The sequence below is a fragment of the Neolamprologus brichardi genome, chromosome 23 (assembly GCF_056152115.1).
Source record: "Neolamprologus brichardi isolate AB-2024 chromosome 23, ASM5615211v1, whole genome shotgun sequence".
Lineage (NCBI taxonomy): Eukaryota > Metazoa > Chordata > Actinopteri > Cichliformes > Cichlidae > Neolamprologus > Neolamprologus brichardi.
In genome coordinates, this window is record NC_142125.1 from 9,169,007 (window position 1) to 9,196,987 (window position 27,981).

Sequence of the window (27,981 nt, forward strand, 5' to 3'; positions counted from 1 at the left end):
GATCAATCCGAATGACAAAAAAGATGATTTTTTTTTTTTTTTGGGGGGGGGGGGGGGAGTTGCAGTTTTTAAGATATCTAATATTTGTTTAATTACCAAAATATAAAAAGATTAGCATAATATAGTTTCTCTTACTTACAGCATTTAACTTAACGCAAAAAAGTAAAAGTAAACAACCGTTTCCCTTTCTAGAGTCAGTCCCTCTTTAATCTTGCTAAATGAAAGACCTTGCCACGGGCAGTTTTCATTGGAACAACTTTCTAAAACTTAGCATTATATTCAGTAGCTTGGTTTAGGGCAATATGTGCACTGACTGTAGAAAGGGATGAGGTTTTAAAGTGTAAGGCGTAGTGGCCCTGAGGTGCAGGACACACCATAAACACCACCAACAAAAATCCACAAACAAAAAAAGCATTTCAAAAAAACACTGGTCAACCTTCCACTTCCTTCAAGTGTGCTTTCAGAGGTCAAAATGATAGTTTAATGTAATATGTCGAGAATAACTGCATTACATGCATATCCATATCACGAACTTAGAGTTGTATTAAATAGCAAATCAGCTTCCCAAGCTTTTTCATAACAGAGTAAACCACCATAATTGTGAGCCTCTGAATTAACATGCTTGTTGTCTTGCTGAACATTTCCATAACAACTTTAATTTGAACTGCAATCTTTTCTTTCTGATTTTGTTGAACAAAACAACTGTCAGTTGGTAATTTCCATAAAAATGACAGATCAGAGTCCCCACCCTGTCCTCTTTTTTGTTTCCTCTTTTATTTGCTAACCCAGCCTCTATTCTGTTCATTTATTTTGATACCCAGCTGAGTTTGGGAGAGACTAACAGAGACAGATTACTTAATTACTTTATGATAAAAAAAATAAAAATAAAAACTGTTTTAATAACAATAAAGAATTATTCATTATGATAGGAGGAGGACCCTCAACTGTGTGTGAGCCCCTGAGTTTGTGCCAAGAATATCCATTAGATATTATGCGTCAGATTATAGAAAATCCCATATGATAGTCCCATAACATGTTCCTATATAACTGAATCAGTCTCTTCTTTCATCCTTTAAAAACTTTTGCACTTTTTAATGATCTTCTAAAATGGAAAAAAATAAAAGGCTGAAAAATGAAGCTAACTTGGAAGCAAATTCCAGTTCCTCATATAGCTGCTTCACTTCTCCACAGACTACCATTTTAAAATTCCCAACTTTAATTCAGAAAATGATATGTTTACAGCCTGTTACAAAATGCTAATCTAAGGCTTAAAGGGGTAAGATCACTTGTATTGATTGGCGTACTAGCACAGGCGGTTGTCATAAATATCCATCCATCCGTCACTTCTTAGGGAATAGCACTGTGTTCCCAAGTAAAATAAACCCTCTCTCTGGGGGAAAGTCTTAATACACCTTGGAAGAGACTTCTTTCAGCTGCTTCTATTTGCAACATCATTCATTAGGTCCCAACTCACAGCTCATGGTCATAGGTGAGGTCAGGAACGTGGATCGACCAGTAAATTGCCACAACAGAGCAGTAAAGCATTCACTTTTCAACAGCTGCTGCATCAATCCGAACTACCACTTCAGCCAGTTCTAGTCACCAAACTGGACCTTTTCACCTGTTGTTGTGTTACACACTTCAGGACCTTTGCAAGCAATGTGTCAGCTGATATCTCTAAATATGAGTAAGTATTATAAGCACATGTACAGCTGGATATCACTGTGTGTAAAGAGGGAAAAAATAAAATTATGGCAAACTGATGCTTTATTTTGACATTTGTCTTGTTTACCAGAGAAACTGAGCACACTGTCTTGTTGTACCTATGCTTCCAATTTAGCATCCTATCCTAAATTTATAATACCAGCACATGGGAGGGCTTTCGTTCCAATTTGCACCCGGCATGGCCTCCAGGATGGAGGTTTCTTTGTTGCGCTAAATTGTCCCTTTGTTGTGACTCTCTGGGCACCGAATAGCTCTTTGTGTTTGCTGACTGATAACGCTTCTGCAAACAGTTATCTTAGTCACACACACATGCGTGGACACAGACAAACACAAACACCCAGTTAGAAGTGTTGGTAACGATGTTACATCCACGTTAGATCACAAACTCACAAACAAACTGACATACAGCGTGATAACAGATGCCTTGATAAGCTTATCTTGTATCCAAGCAGGGGTTTCTCAAGACTGGTCACACCTCCTTGTAGCCACTGTTTCTTCAGAATCCATCAAAAACGGTCCTCCATCTATGATTGGTACTATTCTCTGAGATGAATGAGGGCAGTATTATGAACGGCATATATTTGCATTTTATGACCCACTGCAGAAGGCTTGGCACACTGATTAGGTGGCTTGTTTCTCCAAGGCCAGAGAAAGACCATGGACATCTGTCATGCTTTAAACGTATTAGAAGTGTGACAGGGTGTTATCACTAGATTAGGCTGTATATGACCTTGCAGCAATATAGCAAACTTCAAAACCTCAAATTATGAAAGCTTTTATCATATTTGATCAACCCCATTCTGTTTTCTTTGTCTAAGACTCTCCTGGCTCTTGTCACTAATCTTATTCCCAATATTCTCATGAGTGCTCTCCAGTGATCATGTCCACATCACATCTGTCTGTTCTCTTTGCTTCAGCTTATATGTGTGTGTGTGTGTGTGAGAGAGAAAGAGATGCAGTTATCTTAATGTCAGGGTAGATTTCCTTGGCTTGTTGCACAGAAGCCAGAGCTTTGTTGTAACAGCAAACATTAGCATGACTAGATAACATCCTTCAGCCTTCTGTTTTCCATCCACCGTTTATTTGCACACAAATACATGAATAGGATGGACACAGACGCTAATGTCAAGCCTCAACAGGGGTCTCAGACATATGGGGATGCCTTTAATGATGTTTAAAAGAGAAACAAAGAGGGCACCCGCCTAACCACACACACACACACGCGCGCACAGTGTGTGTTTTCTGAAAGCACCTGTTTGTCATTGTAATGCATTATTGCAGGTAATGCAGTTAGGTGTGTGTCAGTCTGCGTGTACATCTGCATGTGTGTTCCATAGATTGTAAACCAGCATCTCAGATGTCACCAGAACAGAGCTACAGCTGGGGGTCAAAGGTCATCAGTGCCAGGTGCCTCAGGGCTACAGATGTCTTGGGGAGAGAAAACAGGTGTAGTATTTGTCACTGAAATAACAAGATCATCATTTTTATTTTGTGAAACCTCATCTGAAAGAAAATAAAAGACAATACTGCGCATGTTAGGTTTAGTGCTCCTGTTTTTAACATCTGATGTTCTCATGTCCAGATAAATAACATTCATTATCATTTAAAAATAAATTTGTTCTAAGCTTTTACTAAGAAAAGTAATCTAAATTAATTTATCTGTGTGTCACATTTTGGAGACAAGTGTGAAGGAAATGAAAGGTTTGTTACCAATAACAGTAATAGGAAACAAGGAAAAAGAAGAAAATAAATCAAGCCTTATGTAAAATAAACAATGATTTTGTTTAGAGATCCAAAATAAAACAATAAAAAACAACAAATATGAAACAAATTAATTATTAATAAATAAGTAAGCAAAATAATAAAAATTGGAAAAAATTAATTCCACTCTCACATTAAAAATTCTGGGACAAAAATTCCAGATTAAAAACGGAATATGTGGAAGTAGTTAGTTATGTATCGTTAAACTGGTTCTCCTGCTGGATGAATGTGGAAAATTTTAATTCGACCTTGGAAAATGAACACAATGACTGTGGCTCGCCACGTTCTCTTTACTGCACAGCTAAAATGACAATAATCGTCACTTCTTCAGAATTGTTTTACTACTGTACAGAACCTTTTCTACTGGAAGCTTACCCTGTATTGTATATAGACTAACCCTGCAATAATGTTGTTTTTGTTATATCATTATGATAAATTTCAGATTTATCAGAAATTTCCATGACTACATTTTATTTGTCGAACTCACAATAAACCCACTCATACCTTATACCCACCTTAATATATTTATATAAATATTAATTAAAGTGCACACAGAAGAATTCTCATATGGGTTGATGTTATTCCATCATAGGGGAACTGCTGTGCTTCATCAACAAACTATTTTCATTAACGACACATTTAACCTTTTCACAGATTTTATTAAGTGTAAAAAATATATCAAAATGGTTAAACATATAAATATATTAAAATAGTTTTGTTTGGGCTAAACAGTGAAATGAGATGTTAAATTCATTATCACAGAAATCTGGATAATTCTGATCACTGATAAGTGATTGAATAACTTTGCCCAGTAGTTGTGAGGAAGGAGAAACTTTGCACATTACTGCCACTTAGTGGTATAAGTAGCATCTGCTCTCTCTCTCTATCTCTCTGTCTATCAGTGTTGGTCAAGTTACTTTGAAAAAGTAATTAATTATAGTTACTAGTTACTTCTTCTAAAAAGTAACTGAGTTAGTAACTGAGTTACAATATTCTCAAAGTAATTAATTACTTGCAAAGTAACTATTGCATTACTTTAAAAAAAAACAAAAAAAAAACGTTTAACCCTCTGGGGTCCAGGGTATACTTGGCCATTTTTTAACTACTTTTGATTTTCCCTCCACATTTTACCAAACTATTTACTTTGCCTTGTTTGGTATCATCCTTTTCAGCACAACCTCACGTTTCTGAATTTACAGTTATGTTTTCATTTTGACATACTGTATTAACACAATTGATCTAAAATCAGACAAAAAACATAAAATCTGAGTAAAAAAAGTTAATTTTTTTTACTATTTTAACCACAAACATGTTTAATGAATCATATTTCATAACATTAAATGCAAATATAAATTGTCAATTTTAAAATCATATGCACAAGTTTTGCAAACAACAAAGTTATTTGCATCCATTTACCTTTTACCTTGATTTGTTAAATAACCATTTCAAACTATTTACAGAACAATCAGGTGTTCTGCATTCAATAAGATGCCACACAAATTATTTGTGCCACTCCAAAAAAAATTATTTCTTATTTCCACTATAAAGGAGAACATCACAGCCTGATACCTGCAGGTCTGACAGCAGGTGTATCACTCCTGGTTCTACCTGGAGGCAGCAGTCGCCTCATTGTTCTGACACACAACACAAAACTATCCACAACACTACACACTAACTACACAAGACAACACATTGCTAAACATCACAAATCTCTCACATCTCAAAACTAGCTCTCTCTCTCTTTCTGCTCTCTCTCTCTCTCTCTCTCTCAGTCACTCCTAAAACTTCCCCTGTTTTTTGTTTTTATTTTTTGCTCATAAGCAGAGAGTGCTTGCAAGCGCTGTCCTTGGACAGCAAACGTGACGAATCTATTGAGGAAAAAACGCAGGGTATATATTGTTTCTATCATGACTCTAGTTTTACGTGGCCTATCAGCACAGTTTAAAACTGGTATATATCACCTTGTTGCTTTGTCTTTAAGTGGTCGTGTGATTGGCTTACCACGACTACTTTATTCTTCCTCAGTCAAACAGCAGCACTCCGATTGTTTTGCCCCCTTAGCTCCAGGTGTTGTGCTAGAAACTGATCGTGACCACCGTCCGCGGGAGCGTGCGCAGCTGCTTAAAGCTGTAGCGCCCAGATTACTTACGTAGACAGCTACTTCCGTGCAACTGATATAAAATGCGGTAAGCTGAACACAGCTTCAACCGTCTGTTTGTTAAAAAATAGTAACGGACCGCATTTTCTTCTTAGTAACTGTAACAGCGTTGTAACGATAGGAATAGTAATTAGTTAGATTGCTCGTTTATGAAAAAAGTAACGCCGTTACTTGTAATGCCGTTATTCCTATCACTACTCTCTATCTATCTATCTATCTATCTATCTATCTATCTATCTATCTATCTATCTATCTATCTTCAGAGGAAAACTGGTATAACTTGTTGTGGTAAAAAAAACAAACACTTGTTCTTGCCTACCATACCACATATCATCACTAACCTCATAACAGGCACATCAAAACTGGCTACAACGAAACACAATGCAAATATTTTTAGCTTTTATTTAGCGCAACTCCTGGATTTTTATTTTTAACGATTAATAAAAACGGTAACATCTGAACTTTTTTGGCTTGTGAACCACTGGGGTATAAACTCCTTTTTATTGGCCAGCTGTCTTGTATTCTCACTCCCATTATTTTTGGCCATTGTTAGCATCTAATAAATGGATGTTGTAATTAATGTAAGACTGTTTGTTGGATTGTGAACGTGTGCTGGAAAATGTGTGTTTATTTTTAATGTGTTGTTTTATTCAATTCAAATGTAGCACTTTGTAACTGTGTGGTTAAAAACATGCTATACAAATAAATGTATTATTATTATTATTATTATTATTATTATTATTATTATTATTATTATTATTATTATTATTATTATTATTATTATTATTATTATTATTATTATTATTATTCAGGCAGAGGATGAATTGAGGGACTGCACCATCATGCGATAAATAAGTATTATTTTATAACATGAAGTTACTACAGAGTCTAAGAAAAAAAACACTGTTATACTAGAACTGAGTTTGATAAGCCTTCTTTTAAAAAAAAAGGAAAGGAAAAAGGTTTAACTTTTTAAAATTTTCACACAATATTTGAGCCAAAGCTCATCGATACAATCTATACAAGCACTTATGGTTTGTTTTATATTCTTGAGACAGGACATGTGCAAACACAAAATTCTCTTCACAAATACCCTCAAATTTAATATTTTGAAGAACTCCAAAGCAACCTCTCTCTTGAATATGCACAGTGCAGGTGACAGCCATGAAAGGTCAGACAAAAGAAACAGGCTTTATCTGACATAGTAAATACCCCCTTTCCCTGAATGGCCCACCTCTCTATTTGGCTTTGTTGACTTGTCAGCTTCTCAGCTTGACAGTTTCTCCATTGAAGGCGCAGAGAAGGTTGGAGAAGGTGAATGCGGAAAAGCAGCTGGGCCAGATGGTTTCCCGAGCAGGTTTATGGAGGGGTTTGTATAAGATGCCTTGATAAAGTCAGTCAAAACTAGATTAGTGTCACAGTCATTAAATGCTTGTCAGGTAAGGGTTTCTTTTAGGTGTGCCTGTCACTGTCAGAGACACAAACAGAGCTAATATTATTCATCACCTGTCACCTGCCACAAAAATCATTCTTTTTTTAAACTTATGTGGATGTATGAAAATGCACATAATGAAACAAAAGTTAAGATTTGATTTAAAAAATGTCACACCTATTACTGGGGTCATTAATTGTGATAAAGACTGAGTGTGTTTAAAGACAAGGTGAACACCAGCACCAGTACCTTGATAGAATATTTGATGCCTGTATTCATTAATCCTGTCCATAAAAAAGCCTAAGGAAGTAATTCCTATATAATTGTTGTTTTGTTTGTTTTTATCTCTCTTAGTGTTTCCATCACAGGGCAACAAGGGAAACAAGAAAGGCAAGTTTGCCATAAAAAGTCTGTTTTTAGATGAAACCCGTAGATTTGTCTGAGCTTTGGGGAAACTTTTACAATTTCTTTTTACACACAAACAAAGACTCTTAAATTGGCTGCCTCTAGCAAACAAAAAAATGATGGAACGGCATGTGGGCGGGGCTTCTGTGTTCACAGCAGGAGCTGTGTGACTGAGATGACCATATAAGGAATATCCCCCCTCAGCAACTATGTACACAGCCAAGTGTATAAAAAGTCTCTCTAACTGAGAGTCTAGATCAGTTTGAAGACTGACTTTTAATCTGTAACAGATTAACTTGATATTCTACTATTAGCATCATGTGAAAAAGAGAATATAAAAGTATATCGCACACTAAGCCATGCTGATAGATTCTGTTTAGACTGAAGAGGATTTCTCATGGCAGCTCCTATTGAGTCTCAGTCTAATTCTCCCGTCATTAACTTTAACGTTTATTATGCCAGCTGAGGCCTGACTTTTCTGGGATGTCCAGTACTGGGAAAATTGTGGCACTGTGTTAATATAAACCTGAATCCACTAGACCTGAAAACTGCAAACAGTTGTACCTTCATGCAGACACTCAAACTTGCTGATGATTAATTAATAAAGTGCGTCTGATTAGCAGCACCTGCCTGCTACTTACACTCTTCATTCCTGTGAAAGTAGTACCATACCACCTTTATTTATAAAGCTTTTTAACATAAAACCAGAGTTCACAAAGTGCTGTACATGCTAATAGCATAAGTAAAGAAAAATTAAAATGAGATAAGATAAGATAGAACTAAACTAAATAACTAAAAAGAAAAATATTATCTACCCTTATATTTAACTGTATATATAAAGGTCATATATGTTTTAGATGACATTATGTGGACATTCAGAGACTATATGATATATTACACATATGTACTTGTTATCTTTTGAGACATTATGTCAGTACTGCTCAAACTTGTATCCAATAGGCCCTTAATTGGTGTAGATTTTGCTGTCGTTGTTTGTGGAATAAAGTCTCTGAATTACTTTGTGACAAAGCAATTTGTTGAGAAACTATACGGGAAACACTAATGACTGCTTATTATGATTGTGACACTTCAAAAATAGATACAGTGTGTGTCTCTGGCCAGCAGGGCGCAGTGTTTCCCTTCAGATATCTCAGAGCTTGTTCAACAAATTGCCTTAACAGACGTGACAGTACAGAGCAGGGACTAAATTCCTCAAATCCCACTTCAGCTCTTAATGTGCCCACATTAAAGTCAATGAGACATCTTTTTGTAATGCATTTCGTCTATATGTTTTTCAGACCAGTGATCTGAATTTTTCTCCACGGCTGTAAGCGTGTGTGTGTGTGTGTGTGTGTGTATGTCTGCTGGGTAAATTCGTTCATCTCTAGTAATTCATATCAGAGCTATAAAGTTGGCTTGCTCCAGCAGACTGTGATATTGTTGGAGGAATGTTCTCTGAGAGGATTTTATGCTCTTTTCCTGCAACTTCTCCTAAGGGACCGACTGAAAATCTTCCTCAATAGTCAGAATGTTCAGTATTTTTGTAGAAAGTCCCCCTTGACAACCACAGAACAAATCTAATAAAGCCTGAGCACCTCGCTGGGCTTTGTCAGGTCTCTGTGGTGATTGCAACATTCATTCCCTGCATGATAGAAACTTTAAATCTGTGTGGCACTCGTGCTTAATCGACTTTTGAATCATCGTTATCATCATTTTTTTTTTTAGCATTATGATGCCTTGTAAAGTGCAAGTTAATGACTCAGCACTGAATTATAATACCTTTGTTTTTCTGCTAATTTATCCACTTGAAAATGTGATGCAGTTTTCTAGTTTTAGCTGCACCATAAATGATGATATGTAAATCCAGTGCCTTTGAAACTCTGGCACAAAGAGAAACACCGGATTAGCACAGCAATGCCATAAAAGGATAATCTGTTTGTTTACCAGATTAAGTTCAAATGCAAAACTTGCAAGGAATTTCTCAGTTTCTCATTTTTGCAGATGCGTTTGTATGTAAATCCAGTGCATTACCTGATTAATATGTGCATAGGTTTAAAGAGATCATTGAGCTAGTACTGGTAAGTATTTTATGTTCTGGTTACTCTACATATAAGCAAACGTAAAAGTGCTTTTACTTCAGTGTATAACCTTTTGTGTCACATTATGTGATAAACGCATTATTATTCAAATACAATTTACTAGACATTATATTACATATTATGACTTTTATGATTGATAGCTTGATTAGTTAGAGAATGGATGCATGTAAATGTGACATAATTTAGATTTAGAAATTAGTGGTATGATATGAGATGTTACTATAAAAAGATCTAAGAAAAACAGAAACACCAGCTGAATGAATATGATGCATATTAGACAATGTTATTTTGTACTCTATGAAAATGGAGGTTACAGTTTAGAAAAGAATAGCAAGAAACTGCTACTTCTTAATTTGCCTTAAAAAAGCCTGTTCAGAAATTTGTTTGGATGCAAATCTGGATGCAAATATATGGGTCTTTTCTGTGCCAAGCAGCCAAGGCTGACAATAATGCCAACGTGAACTGCCAAAAGCTGCAGTTCCTCTAGTGGCCACTTGAGACTGGCTCAAAAAGTAAGACTTGCATGTTAAAATACCCAATTTTACAGTTTAAATAAGTGTGTTTCTGGCCTGTACATTAAATAGTTTTGGTCTCTATTGATAGTTTTCGCTTTATAATAACTTTAAAGTGATTGATTTTTTTTTTAATACCAGCAATGTTTCAAATTAGGCTTTGGCTGATATCCCTGTTGATACAGGGAGCTGCGATGTAGTGGGGGCCTCACCTCTACTGTTGGTGCCTTTTGAACCATTTTGGACAATTTCTGGAATTATCTGGGAAATATTCTGGCTTCCTGCTTATGCTTCAGTTTCAGTAAGTGAAACTCTATCATTTCATTAGTCTGTTATTTAGCACTAACGAGTACATATGTGCTCAGCACACATAGAGCCTTTGGCTGTAGCTTGCTAACTGAACCAACAACTAAACAAAACAAGCAGCTATAACGCTATCACTGAGGCTTCACTGACATTGGAGCACCTTTCAAGAAACCGATGGACAATTTACATTGTATTGTTGCTAATATTTAAATTGTAAATCTGCAAATTTAAAATGTAAAAAGATTTTCTTAAACCCTTTTTACTACTAAAGCAAATGATCAAAAATGAAAATATTCATAACTAGTAGCATTTTTTATTATACTTTTGATGATTTCATTTGAAAAACCCACTCAAATCATTCTTGAAGAAGGATGCAAGGAATTAAATATGCCAGATGTCTGTGAATAATTTTAATATTTGACTTTATTACTTACCAAATGGTCTTGTTATTGTGACGATTCAACAAATTCAGACTGTCCTATTTTACTCTTTTTTTTAAACCATGACATTCCTATGCAAAATCTGCCAAAGTGTAAACATATTCCTGAATGTCTGACATGGATAAACATGTGTCAGGGTCATATGTTACACTGTCATGCATAGTATGAAATGTGCATGCTTATGGGTGCAGCTGTTATATTCTGAAGCGCTCTGCGTTTACTCCTCCTTGGACACATTTCTAAGACACTAACAGTACAAAATCACAGGGCTTCTTTAGCATGAAATCCATCCTGAGCATTAAAGTTTGACTGTGTAAAGAATAATGAATGGCACTGTAATAATCTCATGAGTTGTAAATATCAACTGGTGAGATGTAGGCTAATTTAAATGTTATTTGAGTTGCGTCAATGTAAACTGTGACCATGTTTTGAATGCGGACCATCACTTCTTTACCAAAGTCAGTATGGACCTCCCCCCCAAAAAATGTTGCCCACCGGTGTCATAGAGCAAGAAAGCCAAGGGCCCTTTTCCTGTACACGTCAATTCAATCTTCGTTTTTTAAACTCTTTTTGTTATAAGTCAGATTCATGGCACATGCAATGATGTCACTTCTTACAAATGAAAGCTGCAGATATCTTTCATATGCACTCTAAGGATAACCACAAGTTCTGGTGCAATGCTGCAGCCAGTGTTGTTTGAGCAGCTACTTTGTGTATCAGTTTACAGTGCAGCCTAAATAAGCTACTGTATATGTAGGCAATTTGAATGCAGGGCTGTAATGGCGACAACGATTAACAATAACAACTACTTTATATAGGAGGCTAATGTAAATACATGTAAAGACTATGGCAGAGGATAGAATAACCTTAAATGGTCTCTGAAATCTTAAAGATAATCACTTGAAGTTTCTGTTTAGAGGACAAAAGTGTGAACACCGGTTGTGTAATGTGTTACACATGATGTAATGTTTCTAGTTTGTCCTCCTTTCGCTTGTAGACAGAAAACAGATTGGGGAGAGCAGATCCTCCTCCACTTGTCTCTGCCTCCTCATGACTGTGTTTACAATGGGAATACCATGCCTGGAGCAGCTATGCTCTAGAGTTTCACTAAAAAGGCCCAGGCTAGACTCCTGTTAGAATCTCCCTCGGTGCGTGAGTGATCGTGAGACAAAAAGTTTGCACTTTGTTTATTTCTCCAGGTCCCTTGAGTATTTCAGGCACCACTACCATTCATCTTTCTCTCTGGATAACAGGATGAAGTTGGACACTGACAACTGCTTCTCTCTTATTGGATAATGAGAAGACGTTAGATGCTGACACGACATTCGCTCTTTACTCTTGTTGCCTTTCATCTGCTTCCAATTGTGGCTTTTAGTCTTCTTTTTTTTTGTTCCCACAAAAGCCAAAAGAGCTTTTGAAAAAGAGAAGATGAGTGAATAAAGGAATTAAAAGATGGCCTATAGACTGATTTTGGAACTGCTCATAAAACCTAAATGTTTGTAGGTTTATCCGTATTTGTCTTTGCAAATTTAATGGAGCTCTTTAACATAAAAATTTAATAAAATCCCTGTTTAGGTCTGTCTTATCTCGCCTCATAGGTTCATTTGGTACGAGATGATAAAGGTATCTGTTAAAGGCCAGGTGGATACACGATGTGGTAAAACTTGCACGGCCCAACTTCCCATTGCATCCTTCCCTCCCTCATTCTTTCCCTTGAACTGTAACCTTCTGCCTCTCCTCCCACTCTATCTTGCTCTGATGATGCCTTCGGTATCACTCAGTGTGCAAAACTGTATACTTTGACCACTGTATCTATTAGAAAAAAATGAGAAGATGTGTACCATCTTTAGCTAGGTCAGAGTTCCCACATTGTTTGTCCTCCCTGCACCGCTTAACAAGACACAAGAGGGAAAAAATGATGGGGGGAGATGTTTACAGAGTGGTTTATCTGGAGAAGGCTCTCAGCTCCACTGAGTTAATGATGAACTCCGTTTTAAGTAAGCAGACTGCTAAAAGGCAGACCTTGTCACCTTTTTGTAGCTGTGACAGAAAGCCTCCCAGACAACTTTAAATGGATTTGAGGTGAGTGGTGCAGATTGCACCATCAAGACTCTGCTCAGCATCATATAAATGCATTTCAGTCCAGTAAGATTTTACTTTCTAACCTCCCTGCATTAATGGATTACCTAAGTCATTGGGGAAGTGTAAGGAGATCAGTCAGATGAGGCAGCAATCAGTGACAGAGTAATCCCCAAAGCAAACACTGAGGATGGGTCCAGTATATAAAGACCCTCAATGCGCATCTGTTGTTTAGACTGACCTAAGCCACAAAATACTTCACATTTTCTCTTACATCATAAACCCAAGACATCAGTTTCCATTAGAAAACCTCAGTCTAAGGCAGTGGCTGGAAATGTAAAAGAACACCAGTTGCTGACATTTTGATGCTACGAGAAAACAATCAGGATGGAAAACAAGTTTGCTTCAGTGTGTGACTTGATATCCAAAAGCAAACATGTCAACCCCACAAAGTTTCACGCTGATAATAAACCACTAATCCTTGCTGAAGTTCACTGGGTTAAGCTTACATAGATAAAAGCCTGGTTCACACAAATTATAAAGGCCATTATTCTCACTTACCACCATTAAAAAATACATTTAAACCAAGAATGTGTCTAACATAAATGTTATTCCAGGTTCTATGGACAATTCCAACAATAAGCTTTAAATGTTTTTCTTTGGCTCACACTTTCACCACTATGGTTTTGAAAATTCTCAACAACTTCAGGATTTATTACTTTGAAATTTTGCACAGGCATTCATGAACTCCCAGAGGGTAAGTCTTTGCTGACCCACTAGTGATGCTGCTTCTCTACGCATGAATTGGCAGGGGTTTGCTAGAGTCTGAAATGTAAAATTCCTCATCAAAGGATATACGCAAAGATCACCATCTCACTAATTTTTTTACATTACATTATAAGTGCACCAACTGTGATGTGTTATTTAAGCAGATTTCAAGTACATGCACAGAGACAGCTGCTGACTGCATGAATGAACGGTCAATCCTATTTTTCTGTTACACTTTTTAAAAAGTTCTGGTGGAAGGATACATCCACATCTGTTGATTTGTGTCTCAACAAAATGTAGAATGTACAAACGTCTGCACTGAGCCTAATAATCTGGTTCTGTTGGAGGTCTGTTCCTGTTTAAAGGGAGTTCTTTCTTCCCACTGTCGCCAAATTGTTGGAGTTTTCTCTCTAATAATCGAAGATCTTTACAGAATAAAGCACATAGTCATACAGAAAAAAAACGACTTGAATTTATTGCTGTAAAAGATGCTTTTATAGACTTACTGAAAACAATAGTCTGCCTCACCGGGCTGGGACAAGTGGGGTGATACACAGAGATAAAAAGAAAGCAACCAGTAAACACTAAGTACCATAGATACCTGCAGGGAGGTAATAAAGAGAAAAATACATAAATCAAAGAAAGAAACAAAGATGATGACATGTAATATTGCCATAAGTAAAAGTTGGTGAACATAGCAAATGCTCTACTTCCTTAACTTCACCATGTTAGCCTGCTTGGCTGTACAATCTCATCTTAGAAGAAATCAGATCAAGTTAAATTCACTGAGTTGAGATTTTGCAAGTTAACAGTTTCAATTTTACTAAATAATCCTAGTTCACAAAAATAGGTTGTCTGTTGAGATGTCTTCTGAGGAAGGTGGTTAACTCCACCAATGTTTGAGTGAACCCGCCCAGTGAGCATATGTGCATCTACTGTATGAGACGTGCACGTGTGAAACAGGGCGTCGCTACAAAAGAGCACGAGTGGCTCCGCTGACTTCCTGAAAAGGGTGAAAGGTCAAAAATGTGTCTTGTGTGCAAATGTTTGGTAAATCTAATAAAATTTGACTGATTCGGTCTCTGTAGTTGAATAGTGCAGAGGGATTAAGATTACAGGAGCGTTTTCCACCCCCTCCCTCCATCTGTACTAAACTGTCCCTGGTGTGGATATGTTTTCAAGATTCTGGCATGTAGCCGGGTCACTGCGTGTGTGTGTGTGTGTGTGTGTGAGAGATTCTGGGTTATTGTGAATATACATGTCCCCAGAGTGGATTCGTTTTCACTGCTTTGTGGTGGGGTTAATAACAGTTTGAATTTGGCATCTATTTTCATCTCAAGGATGTGGAAGTCACAGCAACACTGGTCGTAAACCCAGGCATCACACACCTGTGTGGGTTACATCTGTGGTGTCAGTTTCTGCATCACAGAAAAATGCACTTTTATGATCTTATCTTCTCTCACTCGGTATATAGTGTTTTTAAAGAAATGATTTCCACTTGTGTGTATTGTTTAAATGTAATAGTTTAAATGCTTTGTTTTGTTTCAATCGCTTATTGTGTGCCACTGTCGTCAGTATCTGTGTTTTTAAATCTGCTATGTAAAATAATCGTCATGACAACTAAACTGAAACTTTTCTGTGCTGTGCAGTCACTTGTGTTCATGTCCTTACAAACGTTTGTGTCCTGTGTGACCTTATTCTGGTAAACGCTAGATGACGCTGTTGTACCAAAACTGTCCTTCTTTTTACTGCCAGGAGTTTGCGACACAGCAAATTTGTACCAGTATGCATGCTCGTTAAATCCAGGATTGTTTTCCTAATTTTTTCAAAAAAATTGATGATATCTTTATGTTTGTCGGTGTCTCTTTTTTCATTCACAATTCACTTGCTCTCTGTAAAGATTATGACTCTTAGTGCAGCTACATGCACTGGTTAAATCTTCACAAAACTTGTTTTCCATGAAAACATAAACCTTTGTTTTCGACAACTAGTAGGAAGCATTGATGGGAGGTCTGGTCAAACCTGTAGATGAAGGTGCTTCTGTTGAACCAGCAGGAAGCAGCGCGAAACCTGCAGCCGCTCATGTGTGAAGATGTGCAGATACACCACTTTAAAGACGGTCCTGTGGAGGAAGCTCAGGAAACGACAGCTTCCTTTAGATCTATTGTCTTGTCATCAGACACGGACACCCATCAAGTCATAAATTTCGGACAATTCATTTCCGAGACAGTCAAGAGCTCTTATCTTGGATAAATATTTGCTTCCCAGGGCTTCAACCCAGGAAGAGACAACAACTCCAGTAATAGCTCCCTGGGAATTTCCACAGTTAAACCCTGTGTTGGTACAGGTTCTCTGTCACATTCCACATAGAAACTGTTATGTCTTTATTTATTTATTTATTTATTTTTTGTGACGCCGTTAAAGCTGTGTGCTCTGATCATGTTTTTCACGCCCTCCCAGGTATCAGGGCCCATGATGAAACATGCCTGCACACTGTAGCCCCGAGGGCTGCGTGACTTCAACAGGGCGCTACTGCCTAAACTAATAATTTAAAGAGAGCATCACAGTAAACAGCTTGCAAATAAAAGTATGTGGGGGGAACCCCGGTCTCTAAAAACCACGAGTACTTAGAGTTACGCTCAGGTGGCATCTTGCTGTTTTCAGCAACACACTGCTTCTGTTCATCTAAGATTTTTGGCTTTTGGATTTGTTTCCCTCTACTTATATGCTTTCAGTATGAGGGCCGGTCACACCTGGGAGTAATACTCAGTCTGGTCCTTGTTGGGATATTTTTTGTGGCTTGCTGCTGAAAGAGTGGGCTGGTTCTCTGTCTTGGAGCGCAGGGAAGAAGAAGAAGTTCGCACTAGTTTTGCCTCCAATCCAGTGGAGGTTTCAATAGCAGCGGCGCGGCAGGGGAGGGACGCACTGCCAGCACTCGGGATACCCACTCATACACACTCGCGCACACTCTCACACACACTCCTGCCCACAAGAGACCAGTTCAATCCACAAGAAAACTGCAAGCACGCACCAGAGTCGTCTAATCCGATTGATAGACACCAACAATAGAAGTGAAAACTAAAGGAGGGGATACTGGACACTGCAGAGGACAGCGCGTGTTTTTATTTTTTTTTATTTTTACATCAATCGATTTAGTTTTAAAGCACTTTTGTAAGAGTTTTTTTTTCTTTTAAAGAAAAACAGACACCATTCTGCAGATAACGTCGTCGATTCATATTGCGAGAGGTAAGACTGTCTCTTGTAAAGATTATGTATTTATTTTTCGCTTGATTTCTCTGCAGTGTAGCGGTTTGTCCGGTTCTTCGAGCAATTATATCAGAAAAAACTTCTTTATTTTCTTAAACTTTTCTGTAGCTTTATTTATTTATTTATTTATTTATTTTGTAATATGCATGCAAGCTCCGTATGAATCCAGAGTCGGACTCTCTGAGTAAAGTAGCTGGTGCCTTTGAAACGGTTTGCGGTTTACAACTCCAGGAAGTTAAAAGTTCCAAACGCATTTCATTCAAGCCGCAACTCGCATGCTTTTTTAATTCTAGCTTATTTTGTTTTGGGCTTCATATCACACGGGGCAGATGAGCTGATGAACTTTACGAAAATTCTCTTGTTTTGTGCCTCGCGACAGTTCCCATGCTCCCAGGGGTGACACAGCACCCAACACAGGCGATTTTTCTACACATGCTGTATTTCTAGCTACCTGTGCACCATTTATGGTGTTTTCACTCTGTTCGCTTTTAGTTGTAAAATGTAAAAGTTTTATATAAGGACTACAGTTTTGATAAATGTTAGTTTCACCGTGTCACTGGGTTCCTTTTACGCACCTGTAAGAGCCCAGACAGGCTTTAGTGAAGCGCGTAATGAAGAGCTGCTTTTTAATATAAGTGAAAAATTGGATTTATTTGACTTGGCACCGCCTGCATTGTTTCAATTAGAATTATTCCAGGCAGATTAATGATAATTTAGCTCGTGTTGGGAGTTGTTTTCCTCATCCGGTCCATGTGAGAGGCTCTCAGTCGGTGTTTAATGAGAGACATACCCGGAGTGGGGATTTGAATAACTGTATTTAGCAGCAGGGTGAAGCCACACTGCCTCCCTTCTACTTTCTCAGGAGAATGAATCATGAACAAAAAAGTCTTAAAATGGGAAGGTCTGCGTCGCATACCGTAACTAAACCATGATTTGCATATGAAAACTCTCTGGCTGAAAGAATTCCGCCAGTGTTGCTATAGCCGTTTTGCGTCCAGAGAAGTGACAGGCTTCAGTGGTGTATATACAGTCGCTTCTCCGCTGCCTTTTGTCACATATCCAGAGTCAGTGGTGGAAGATTAAGGGCGCAAAGTTTTTATTTCCTTGTTAAATTATTCATCATATCCACACACCATGCGCTTCTCCTCGTCTCCCCCCGCCCGGGCACGCTCATTGCAAAGCTCCTCATTATGCTCCCTCAGATGGACACAAGAAGAGGCAGAGCCTGCTCGCACTAGCTGCTGAACAGGCTTTCTGTGCTCCCCTTCTCTGCCTCCTCAACCAAGCACAACATACCGGATCATGATTGACTCATTTCCCACGACGGGGCCAGGCCCGTGCATGCGTGCACCGGATGATGGGCAGTGGGTGGATGACTTTCCCATGGGGGGGCATTTTCTCTTGTAATCTTTAATCACCCTTGCAGCCACAATGCCAGCACATCAGTCAGAGACACCGCCACTCCCCCACCCTCAATTCTATTTGAGTTGTTTTTACACAGAAAGCGCCCCCGCGACCCCCTCGTAGAGAATTTCCAGGATGCAGAGCTAAAGGCAGGGATCAGAGATGAAATATAAAGGAGCGAAGAGGAAAGGGGAGGGTAAGAAGGAAAGGAAACTGGGCTCTGGTTTCCATGATGCTATTGTGCCAGCCTTAGTGGTTCTGATGATGTGGATAGCTCAGAAACTCAAACTGCGAGCGATGTTGTGGATGGCGAGGAGTCAGGTCCTGAGTGATGATTTAGACTTACACACAGAGTGGAGCAGAGGAATGCAATGGTTTGGACCCGCATATGTGTGCACGTATGGACACACACACACACACACCAGATTAAAATCTCCACTGTTGGATCAGAGCGTTTACCACAGTCTCAACCAATTTATTAATAAGCTGTTTAGCTGTCCAAGAGCACCAGACCTGATTTGGTTTGGCCTGCCTATAGAACAGGTCCAGGTCCTGTGTGGTTCCCTCTTTGGCTCCTGCATATACTTTACTTACTCTAATCCCCACATTGGCCCTGAAGTGACAGCCATGATGGAGCTCGCTACCGAGGACCCGCCATAAATCTAGACTTCCTTTAAGAAAACACACAGAGGCTTCAGGTCCTGCGAGCTCATGCCAGGCGTCTTGTTGGGTGGAATCCGAAATGTCTCTTTATTTGTGTTGAAATTAAACTGTCTTTTATTCCCTCCCGTTCTGTTAATGAGCTCCATGTGGCAGCAGGCAGGAGGCTTATCCATCTTGACAAGGAGCTGGAGGGAAGGAGCGAAACAAAGTGAAGTGAGAGAGTGTAGGTGGTGGTGGGGGGTGTTTTGCGCACACACACGTGAGCATATACGTGCACGCACGCAGGACAAGGCTGGGGATTGCATGGATATAGCCTGCCTTGTGATCAGAAAAAAATCCATACGTGAAAATCACGTGCTTACAATCACCATGTTCTTGCTGAAAATACGCTCCTCTCAGACGTGCACACAGAGTCGATCAGGTGGATGAAAGTTGTGGCCAAATGGTTGCATGTAATTGATATTTTTCTCACTTTAATCATCAGTGGATCGCAAACGATTTTAATTCTGCTATGGATTGATGTCGCTGAAAAGATTGCATCCATCTGGGAGATATAAATACAAAGTGTGAACATTTTTGTTTTGGCTGTGCACATGATTTGCTTGTAATGACCCCAAATTAGAGCTGGGTCAAAGTTGTTAAAGTAGAAACTCAATTCATAGGACGCAATTCTACAGATTACACAGGAAGGGAAAGGAGGTGGGGGTCCTTTTCTTGTTTTATTTGTTTAAGACTGATACTCTAGATGTGTCAAAGACAGCCATGGGAAAGAAAATTGGGACTATTTTCACCCATTGTAAACTCCTGCATTTGTCCTTTAATCCAGTTACACAGTTCTCTAAAGTCCACAGCTTGCCAATTAGAAAATACACAATGTTTTCCACAGAAAATACTTGGCAAATACCAATGAAAGTGAAACAAAAACCTATAAATATATAAATAAAGAGATGAAAGGCAAAAGCAAAACAAAGTTGACACGACTGTGGGTTACTTTGCCTTAAAATTATCCATTCCCTAAATTGGGATCATACATTCTTCCCCATTCTAATTAAACATTAGACTTTATTTGTTCCAGATGCAGCTTTTTTTTTAATGTGTTATTTTCGTAAGGGAACTCTGTGGCATGAGAATGGTGCAGGCCTGCATGTAAAAGCACATCCAGCGCCGGCTGTGTGACCATGTTGACTCTGCGCTGGTCCATGCAACCACAGTGACCCAACACAACTGCTCTGATATTTAGATGTCATCTCCCTGCAATATATAGTATGTGGTGTCACATGTGAAGAGCACGGGGAAGGCACACATCAAATGTTTAAGGCAGCGGTGATTAAAAACCTCAGTGTGTGACTGCGGCGGACAAAGCCGGGTGAGGGGACGAGGCCCTCGTTGTGTCTGTGGAGTGTTTTGGGATGTTTGAAAGAAAGGCAGCTCTGAGAAATGCGGTGCATGCTACTGAGAGACTCTGCGCGTACTACCTCAGCGCTGTCTTAAGTATTATTAGACATGTCTTTGTTCCGACTGACATGTTTCTGAAGTGGAATGAGACAAGCCGAGGCGATAAGGATCTCAAGTCTCTGTGTGAGTCAAACCTCAAAGTACCACTTAGGCGGCTTTCCTTTTGCTCTCTGAAGTCTGGCGGTGTGACGGGAGGCTGAGCTCAGACGACAGCAGAGACACTGACAGGAGCTGTCATGGGCTTTTTCCCCTGCTTGTGTTTTTAAAGGACTATAATGTAGAAATGAAGCCCTGTGTGTAGTGTGGATATTCGTCTATGCCCGAGTCCTCTGGTTTTACTTATCTGCCTCTGCTGAGGGAGGCGGTGAAGGAGGAGAAAGCATAAAGACGAACCGAGAGGAGGGGATGTGTGTGTACAAGTGTGAAAGAGATTATTTGATGAAAAAAAAAAAAACTGTGATCAAGGGAAGGAGACAGACAAAGGAGGGTGAGCAGAGAAAGGGAGAGGGGTCATTAAAAGGACACCATCTCACTTGCAGTAAATGGCAGTAAAGTATCTGGCTAATCTGCCATCATTACACTGATTAAATCACCGGGGATTTGGCATTCCCATCAGCTGCAATCAATGGGCAAAAATCAATAGACAGGGGATACGTGAGAGCCTCTCAGCCACATCGGCTGCAGCTCCAACTGTGGATTGCATCTCCAAACATTTTTATATTAGCGTCAATAAAACTTAAACTACATGGATTTGGGGATTTTTATATTAAGCGTTTTATGAAACGCCGTGGGTCCCTGGAGTGCCAAGCAATATCTTTTCCTTCACACATTCCTGTTTAAATCTAATCCCCCTTCCTTTCTGTGGCCTTGGGTACTCATTCAGGGGCTCTTCGTCTCTGATTCGTTCCCAGATGGTGATCAGGATTTTAAGTTAAATGTTAATTAAGGCTGAAACTAGAAGGAAAACATGGACAAGAAGCACATTTTAGCATAAAATATATTACATTGCGGACAAAAGCAGAAGCTCACTAAAACACTGTATGCATGTCACAGCTCACACTCATTAACATCAGCAGTTTTGAACCAATGTCAAAATAAAAGGAGAGATAGAACAAGGTTATTCAGAAATTCCATTAGAAAAACAGAAATCTTAGACATACTTTAGCTAATATGAGCCTTTAATATTTACTGACAGTATGCATTAACGCACGAGGTACTCACTGTGGCATACAGTTTCTTGCTAAGAAGAGAGATTTTATGCGCGTAAGCTAAACATCAAGTTTCAGCCTTTTTTGTAGTCAAGTAGCATAGCTTAGCATAATGAGACTGGAAACAATGAAAGCAGCCAGCTCAGCTCAATAAGGAACACAGTGGCTCAGTAGTTAGCACTGTTGCCTCACAGCAGGTGGTTTCGAGTTTGTATGTTCTCCTCTGTAGCTTGTGCATGGTACTTTAATGCTGCCAGTGTTAGTGGTGGCCCAGGGTACTTTCAGATCAAATAAATGAGAAATAAAAATGCTTAAACTTTTTCTTTTATCAAAGTTTTTTTTTAATTTTTCTGTAAACTAATTTTTAGGAAGAACGGTTGATTAGTTTAGCTTAGTAAGACTAAAGAAAAAGAAAGAAAAGAATAAAAAGAACCCTTGCCGGCTAAAAAAATAGTTTGTGCAGGTTTTTTGTCTTTACTGTGACACATATGGAATTTCTTGTGCCAATCCAAGTCTGTATGCTAATATTAACTCAATGATCGAGGGTCATAGCCACTATGACATCACACATTGGTTATGGACTCATTTTGAAGTGTCAGCTGTAGCATTTTGATCTGCCACTGTATTGGTGTGTTTTTTTGTGCCAGAAGTTTCCTTATATGGAGAAAAGGGTGGAATGCTAACATTAGCAAGCTTGGTTACCAAGCAAGCAATTTTTTTAAAAAAAAGGTAAATGGCCTGCATTTGCATAGCGCTTTACTCAGTCCCTAAGGACCCCAAAGCGCTTTACACTACATTCAGTCATTCACCCATTAGCAATGGCAAGCTACATTGTAGCCACAGCTGCCCTGGGGTGCACTGACAGAGGCGAGGCTGCCGGACACTGGCGCCACCGGGCCCTCTGATCACCACCAGTAGGCAAACACGGGGTCAGTGTCTTGCCCAAGGAAATTTGGCATGTAGCCAGGAGATAGCCTGGGATCAAATCACCGACCTTCTGATTTGTGGCTGACCTGCTCTGCCACCTGAGCTACAGTCACCCTAATTTTACTCGCCTTTTTTACTCACCAAAGCTGAAGCATGAACTTTTAATCATCTGACTCACACATCAAGCCATAATATTAGATATTAAAATGCTCCAAAAGGCGCCACCACCGCATACACAGTGAAGAGATCCGGTCTATTGATATCAAATGGCAGAGACAGGGCTAACAGACAATGATTGGCTCCAGCTGTCTGTTTCGGGACACCTGTGAGTCAATGCAACTGACAAGGTTGTCCGTGTTGTGGTTATATATGTATAGGTGTGTCTATATATGGGCATATAGACTGAAACATGGATGATGAAAGTAAACATTATGTGAAGATGAAGGAAATTTAAACTAATGGGCAAATTCACCTGTAGCATATCAGCTTTTTGCTAACATTGAATTTGTCTTGTGGTATAAGGTCATTCACAGACTCACCTTGAGTTGAAAAGATTTCTTATTTGTAAGGAGTCAGGCAAAGCAATGATTAACTTATTATACTCAAGAAAAGGCTAACAAAGTGCTACTTAAAGACATCTTTGTGTCATGTGGTTTTCACATCCTCAGTTAAAAACCATAGAAGAAGAAGAGTGAATTCTTTGCTCAGACGATCAGGAGCATCTGCGAAAAATCACAAAACACTTAATGAAACTGAAGTCAATTTTCTGTGTCTTTCAGGATGAGGCAGTGTAAAGGTTGGAGCGTGGTGGTGCTGCTAGTGCTGTTGGGGCTGGGATCTGTGGCCCAGAAACTGCCTACGAGAGATGAAGGTCTTTTTCAGATGCAGATCAGAGACAAGTCGCTATTCCACGACTCCTCTGTCATACCGGACGGAGCTGAGATCAGTGGCTATCTTTTCAGAGACACACCCAAAAGGTAAGACCTCTGTGAGACAAACAATATCAGGGCGGTGGTTAAAAAAATGAGCCAGTTAAACCTCGTGCTGGTGACTGCTTCAATCATTGAAGGAAACATTAAACCTGGTGATGTCTACTTACTGTAAATAGATAGGAAACATCAGATGTTACCCTGTAATAGGATCTATTATGTTGATGCAAAAACTAAATAATAGATGAGAAAGTCTTTCTCCACTCAAGGCAAAACACTATATGCCACCACGTGCTTCACCTATTATAGTCTGCTCACGCATTTACTCCACACATTATTTAGGATAATGTCAAACTATGATGAACACTGGTGCTTATATCTGGCCTATTATTTTCACAGGTACTACTTTGTGGTGGAAGAAGACAACACACCCCTGTCTGTGACCGTGACACCTTGTGATGCTCCTCTGGAGTGGAAACTCACTCTGCAGGAGCTGCCAGAAGACGCCAGCGGAGGAGGATCAGGTATAACTGACATAAGGCAGCAGTGGAAGAGGTTAATTACACGTTATCTGGAAATATGACTATCCCCACACACAATTAACCTACGCAGTGATGTTAGGCTTTGTGTTTTCGTGGGTTTTAATTAAGTCACAGATGTAGTGTCTAGTCTGACCACTTATGAGGTCTGACTCGGCCCAGTTTGATGTCTATAATTTCAGTGGTTTTCTAGTCACCCTAAAGAATCAAAGACATTACATCCCTTTACTTAGGTCGCCTCGGTCTTCTTAAGATAAATCCTGCTACACTCAGTCTGTTTGTCTTCCTTTTTCCCCTTCATTTTTTCTGTTTTTCTGCTTCACATTAAAACCTTTTCCCATCTGGAAGGTGTCCTTTCAGCAGAGGAGATCTTGCCAGATGACTAAAGCAGTGGTTTAGAGCACTGATGTGTGATGTGAGCATATATTTGAATGTCCAGACATGAGCACCTGAGAAGAGAATTCATCCTGAGCTGGAAGAATAATGACAAATTTTGACTCGACACATGCAGTGGCAGTGACTTCACGAAAACTGGTGCAGAAACAGAGCAGCTAGTGAAATCTTTCCTGTCTTTGCAGCCTTTTCCTGCTAGAAATCTCTATTGGGAGTTGATCTTTGAGCTTAATTTTTAGTACACCGCTGAGCACACTCTCTGGTTGACAAACATAATATTATGGTTTCTTGCTCAAGCTGGAGTAAGAGCTTAGACTGTCCCTCTCACATAGAAGCTACAAGGCGCCTCTTTGTAGCAAAACTTCCCTAGAAAGGCTGAGTGAATGCTGGCCTGAGATCTTTGGGGATGTTTGGAGTGAAAACATGGCTTCCATGGGTGTGGGATAATGATCCATGAGGCTTAGTCATGATCTTGCAGCGTTAAACAGTTTTCAGTTTGGGTGGAAATTTTCTTTCATCAAAGCCAAAGAAGAAAAGAAAATATTGCAAGGGTTGTCTAATTTGGTGACTAAAGCAAACAGCTCATGTTGTGTGTGTTTGGTTTTTATCTTCCAGGAGAGCCTGAACCTCTGGACCAACAGAAACAGCAGGTGACAGTAGATGAAGGCACGGAGCTCTTCACCTACAAGGGCAATGATGTGGAGTCCTATGTGGCCACAAGCACGCCTTCTGGTCTCTACCAGCTTGAACTGCTGTCCACTGAGAAAGACAGCAACTTCAAGGTATACGCAACCACGACTCCAGAGTCTGACCAGCCCTACCCAGAGCTGCCCTACGACCCCCGCGTGGATGTCACTGCACTTGGCCGTACCACCGTCACACTGGCCTGGAAACCGACACCTACTGGCTTGCTGATGGGCCAGCCTGTGCAGTACTGCGTAGTGATCAACAAGGAGCACAATTTCAAAAGCATGTGTGCTGCCGAGGCTAAAATCAGCACCGACGATGCATTCATGCTGGCTCCGAAGCCCGGCAGAGACTTTAGCCCGTTCGACTTTGTGCACTTTGGCTTTGACAATGGTTTCGGCAAAGACCGGGGCCTCACAAGTAACAAGATCTCACGGGCATACGCAGCCAAGCCCAGGGTATCAGACATCCAGAAGGTGTGCATTGGCAATAAAAACATATTCACGGTGTCAGACCTAAAACCAGACACACAGTACTACTTTGATGTGTTTGCAGTAAATGCTGCTACCAACACCAGCACAGCATATGTGGGAACCTTTGCCCGCACTAAAGAGGAGGCTCGTCAGAAGACAGTTGAGCTGAAGGACGGCAAAGTATCAGAGGTTTTCATCAAAAGGAAGGGCAGCAAGTTCCTGCGCTTCGCTCCCGTGTCTTCCCACCAGAGGGTCACTCTTTTTGTACACACATGTCTGGATGCTGTGCAGGTGCAGGTGAGGCGAGATGGCAAGCTGCTGCTCTCCCAGAACGTGGAGGGGATACGGCAGTTCCAGCTACGGGGAAAGCCAAAAGCCAAATACCTGATCCGTTTCCGTGGCAGCAGAAAAGGAGCCTCCACTCTGAAGGTGCTTGCCAGCACCCGACCCAGCAGCAAACAGCCTTTCCCTTCACTTCCGGAGGATACACGCATCAAGGCCTTTGACAAGCTGCGCACCTGCTCCTCCGTCACTGTGGCCTGGCTGGGCACGCAGGACCGCAACAAATACTGCATTTACCGCAAGGAAGTGGCTGACAATTACGGCGAGGAGCAGCGGCGCCGGGAACAAAATCAATGTGCTGGACCAGAGACCCGCAGGAAGTCAGAAAAGGTCCTGTGCAAGTACTTCCACAGCCCGAACCTGCAGAAAGCTGTGACCACAGAAACCATCACAGGTCTGGAGCCAGGAAAGACCTACCTGCTGGACGTTTACGTGGTGGGACACAGTGGCCACTCAGTAAAATACCAGAACAAACTGGTGAAAACAAGGAAATACTGCTAAAAGACTCTGCAAAGAATAAATCTATTATAAATATATATATTAAATAAGTTTATTTAACTCTAAGTGATATTCTACTAAGGAGTGTATACAGACTGACTACTCACACAGCTGATGGGCCCGTGGCAGGGACTGAACTGTTTGTAGAGAGAGATTTCAACCTGTATATTTATGTTTACATTTCATTGTGGCACGTCTGGGTGGCCCATAGCGTGAGGTGCTTTGTTACCAGGCTTGTCATCTTGACATCATGCTGCCACTGGGAGGGCAGAACTTCAAAGAAGATCCCCTTTTTTCATCTTCTCTGTTCCTTTGTTGCTGCATGACTTTCGCTTTTGTCTGTCACATTTGTTGCATCCTTCGGTTTCAGTGTGTCAAGGAGATACAGTAGCTGCCCGCTTTGTATAGATCTGTCACCGCATATTCATGACGCATTTTAGGAGGAATTTAAATTATTTTATACTTTTCATCTCTCTTTTTAATTGTCTGTTTTATTGATGACAATAGTAACTGTTACAAGAAAATTCCAGTTTTATGAGGAAGTTGTCGTAGCTCAGACATTCCCGTGTGTATCTCAGCCAGTGTTTGCTCTAGAGCCCATCTTGTAAATGTGTTCTGTGCTGGAGATCTGTGTTATTATCACTGTATCGCTGTGTATGTGTGTGCGTGTGTATGTGTGTGTGTGTGTGTGTGTGTCACATGTACAGAGCTGTCCTGCCAATATTCATGTACATAAAGACTAAATATAGAACATGTAATCCCTGTGTCACCCTGGGTGTCATGTTCTTTTGCCAAGCAGTTAACATCCCAATCATGGCTCTCAGAGAAAGAGCTGAACAGCATATTGTGATTATAGACTCAGACATCTAAATCAGGGCTGCATAAGCACAACCTAATACTAAGAGGGATTTTAACATCAAAACACGACCCTCTAAAAGATTTGCGACAGCAAAAGAACAACAACAGATAAGATATATGCTGTAAATAAGCTTAAAAAGAATAAAAAAAAAACAACTCTTGATATCATCACAAGTGGCTAAATGAGGAAATGAGCGTATATCCTAATAGATTTAGTTTCAAGTGTATGTCTTGATTTTTTCTGGAGAACAATTTATTGTCTTGGTGATCTGCAAGAAGCCTGATCTGATTTTTTTTTTTTTTACCGGTGGGAGTATGAACCATCTGTATCACGTGGTCCCCGTGTAATCTGTAATTTTATAAAAAGAGTATAAATTAAAAATCGTCACACAGTGTTGTTGTTCTGTACACTAGTGCCACTGTAAATTTAAAAAAATATGGAGAGCATGCAGCTTTCTTTGCCATCGGTCATGGAAGATGAACCAACCATGAAAGGGAAGTGATACATTTATGTATAAAATGATGTAAAAAAACAAAAAAAAAGTGATAATAGGTTGAGCATCGGATGGGTGATTTAAAAATCCAAATTTGTACTGAAGCAGTTCTGCTCACATGTTTCATCTTATGTTCTTTTTTAATGAGAACAGAATATC

The 27,981-nt window shown here is 39.7% G+C and overlaps 1 protein-coding gene across 1 annotated transcript; it reads left to right on the forward strand.

Moving 5' to 3' along the window:
- The first annotated feature begins 16,532 nt into the window (after positions 1-16,532).
- On the forward strand, positions 16,533-27,715 carry ndnf (neuron-derived neurotrophic factor). Its single transcript, XM_006790238.2, has 4 exons — positions 16,533-16,931; positions 23,389-23,586; positions 23,938-24,062; positions 25,086-27,715. Exons 2-4 carry the CDS (start codon positions 23,390-23,392, stop codon positions 26,471-26,473), a joined length of 1,710 nt encoding a protein of 569 aa, XP_006790301.2. The 5' UTR covers positions 16,533-16,931; position 23,389; the 3' UTR covers positions 26,474-27,715.
- Positions 27,716-27,981: the final 266 nt, after the last annotated feature.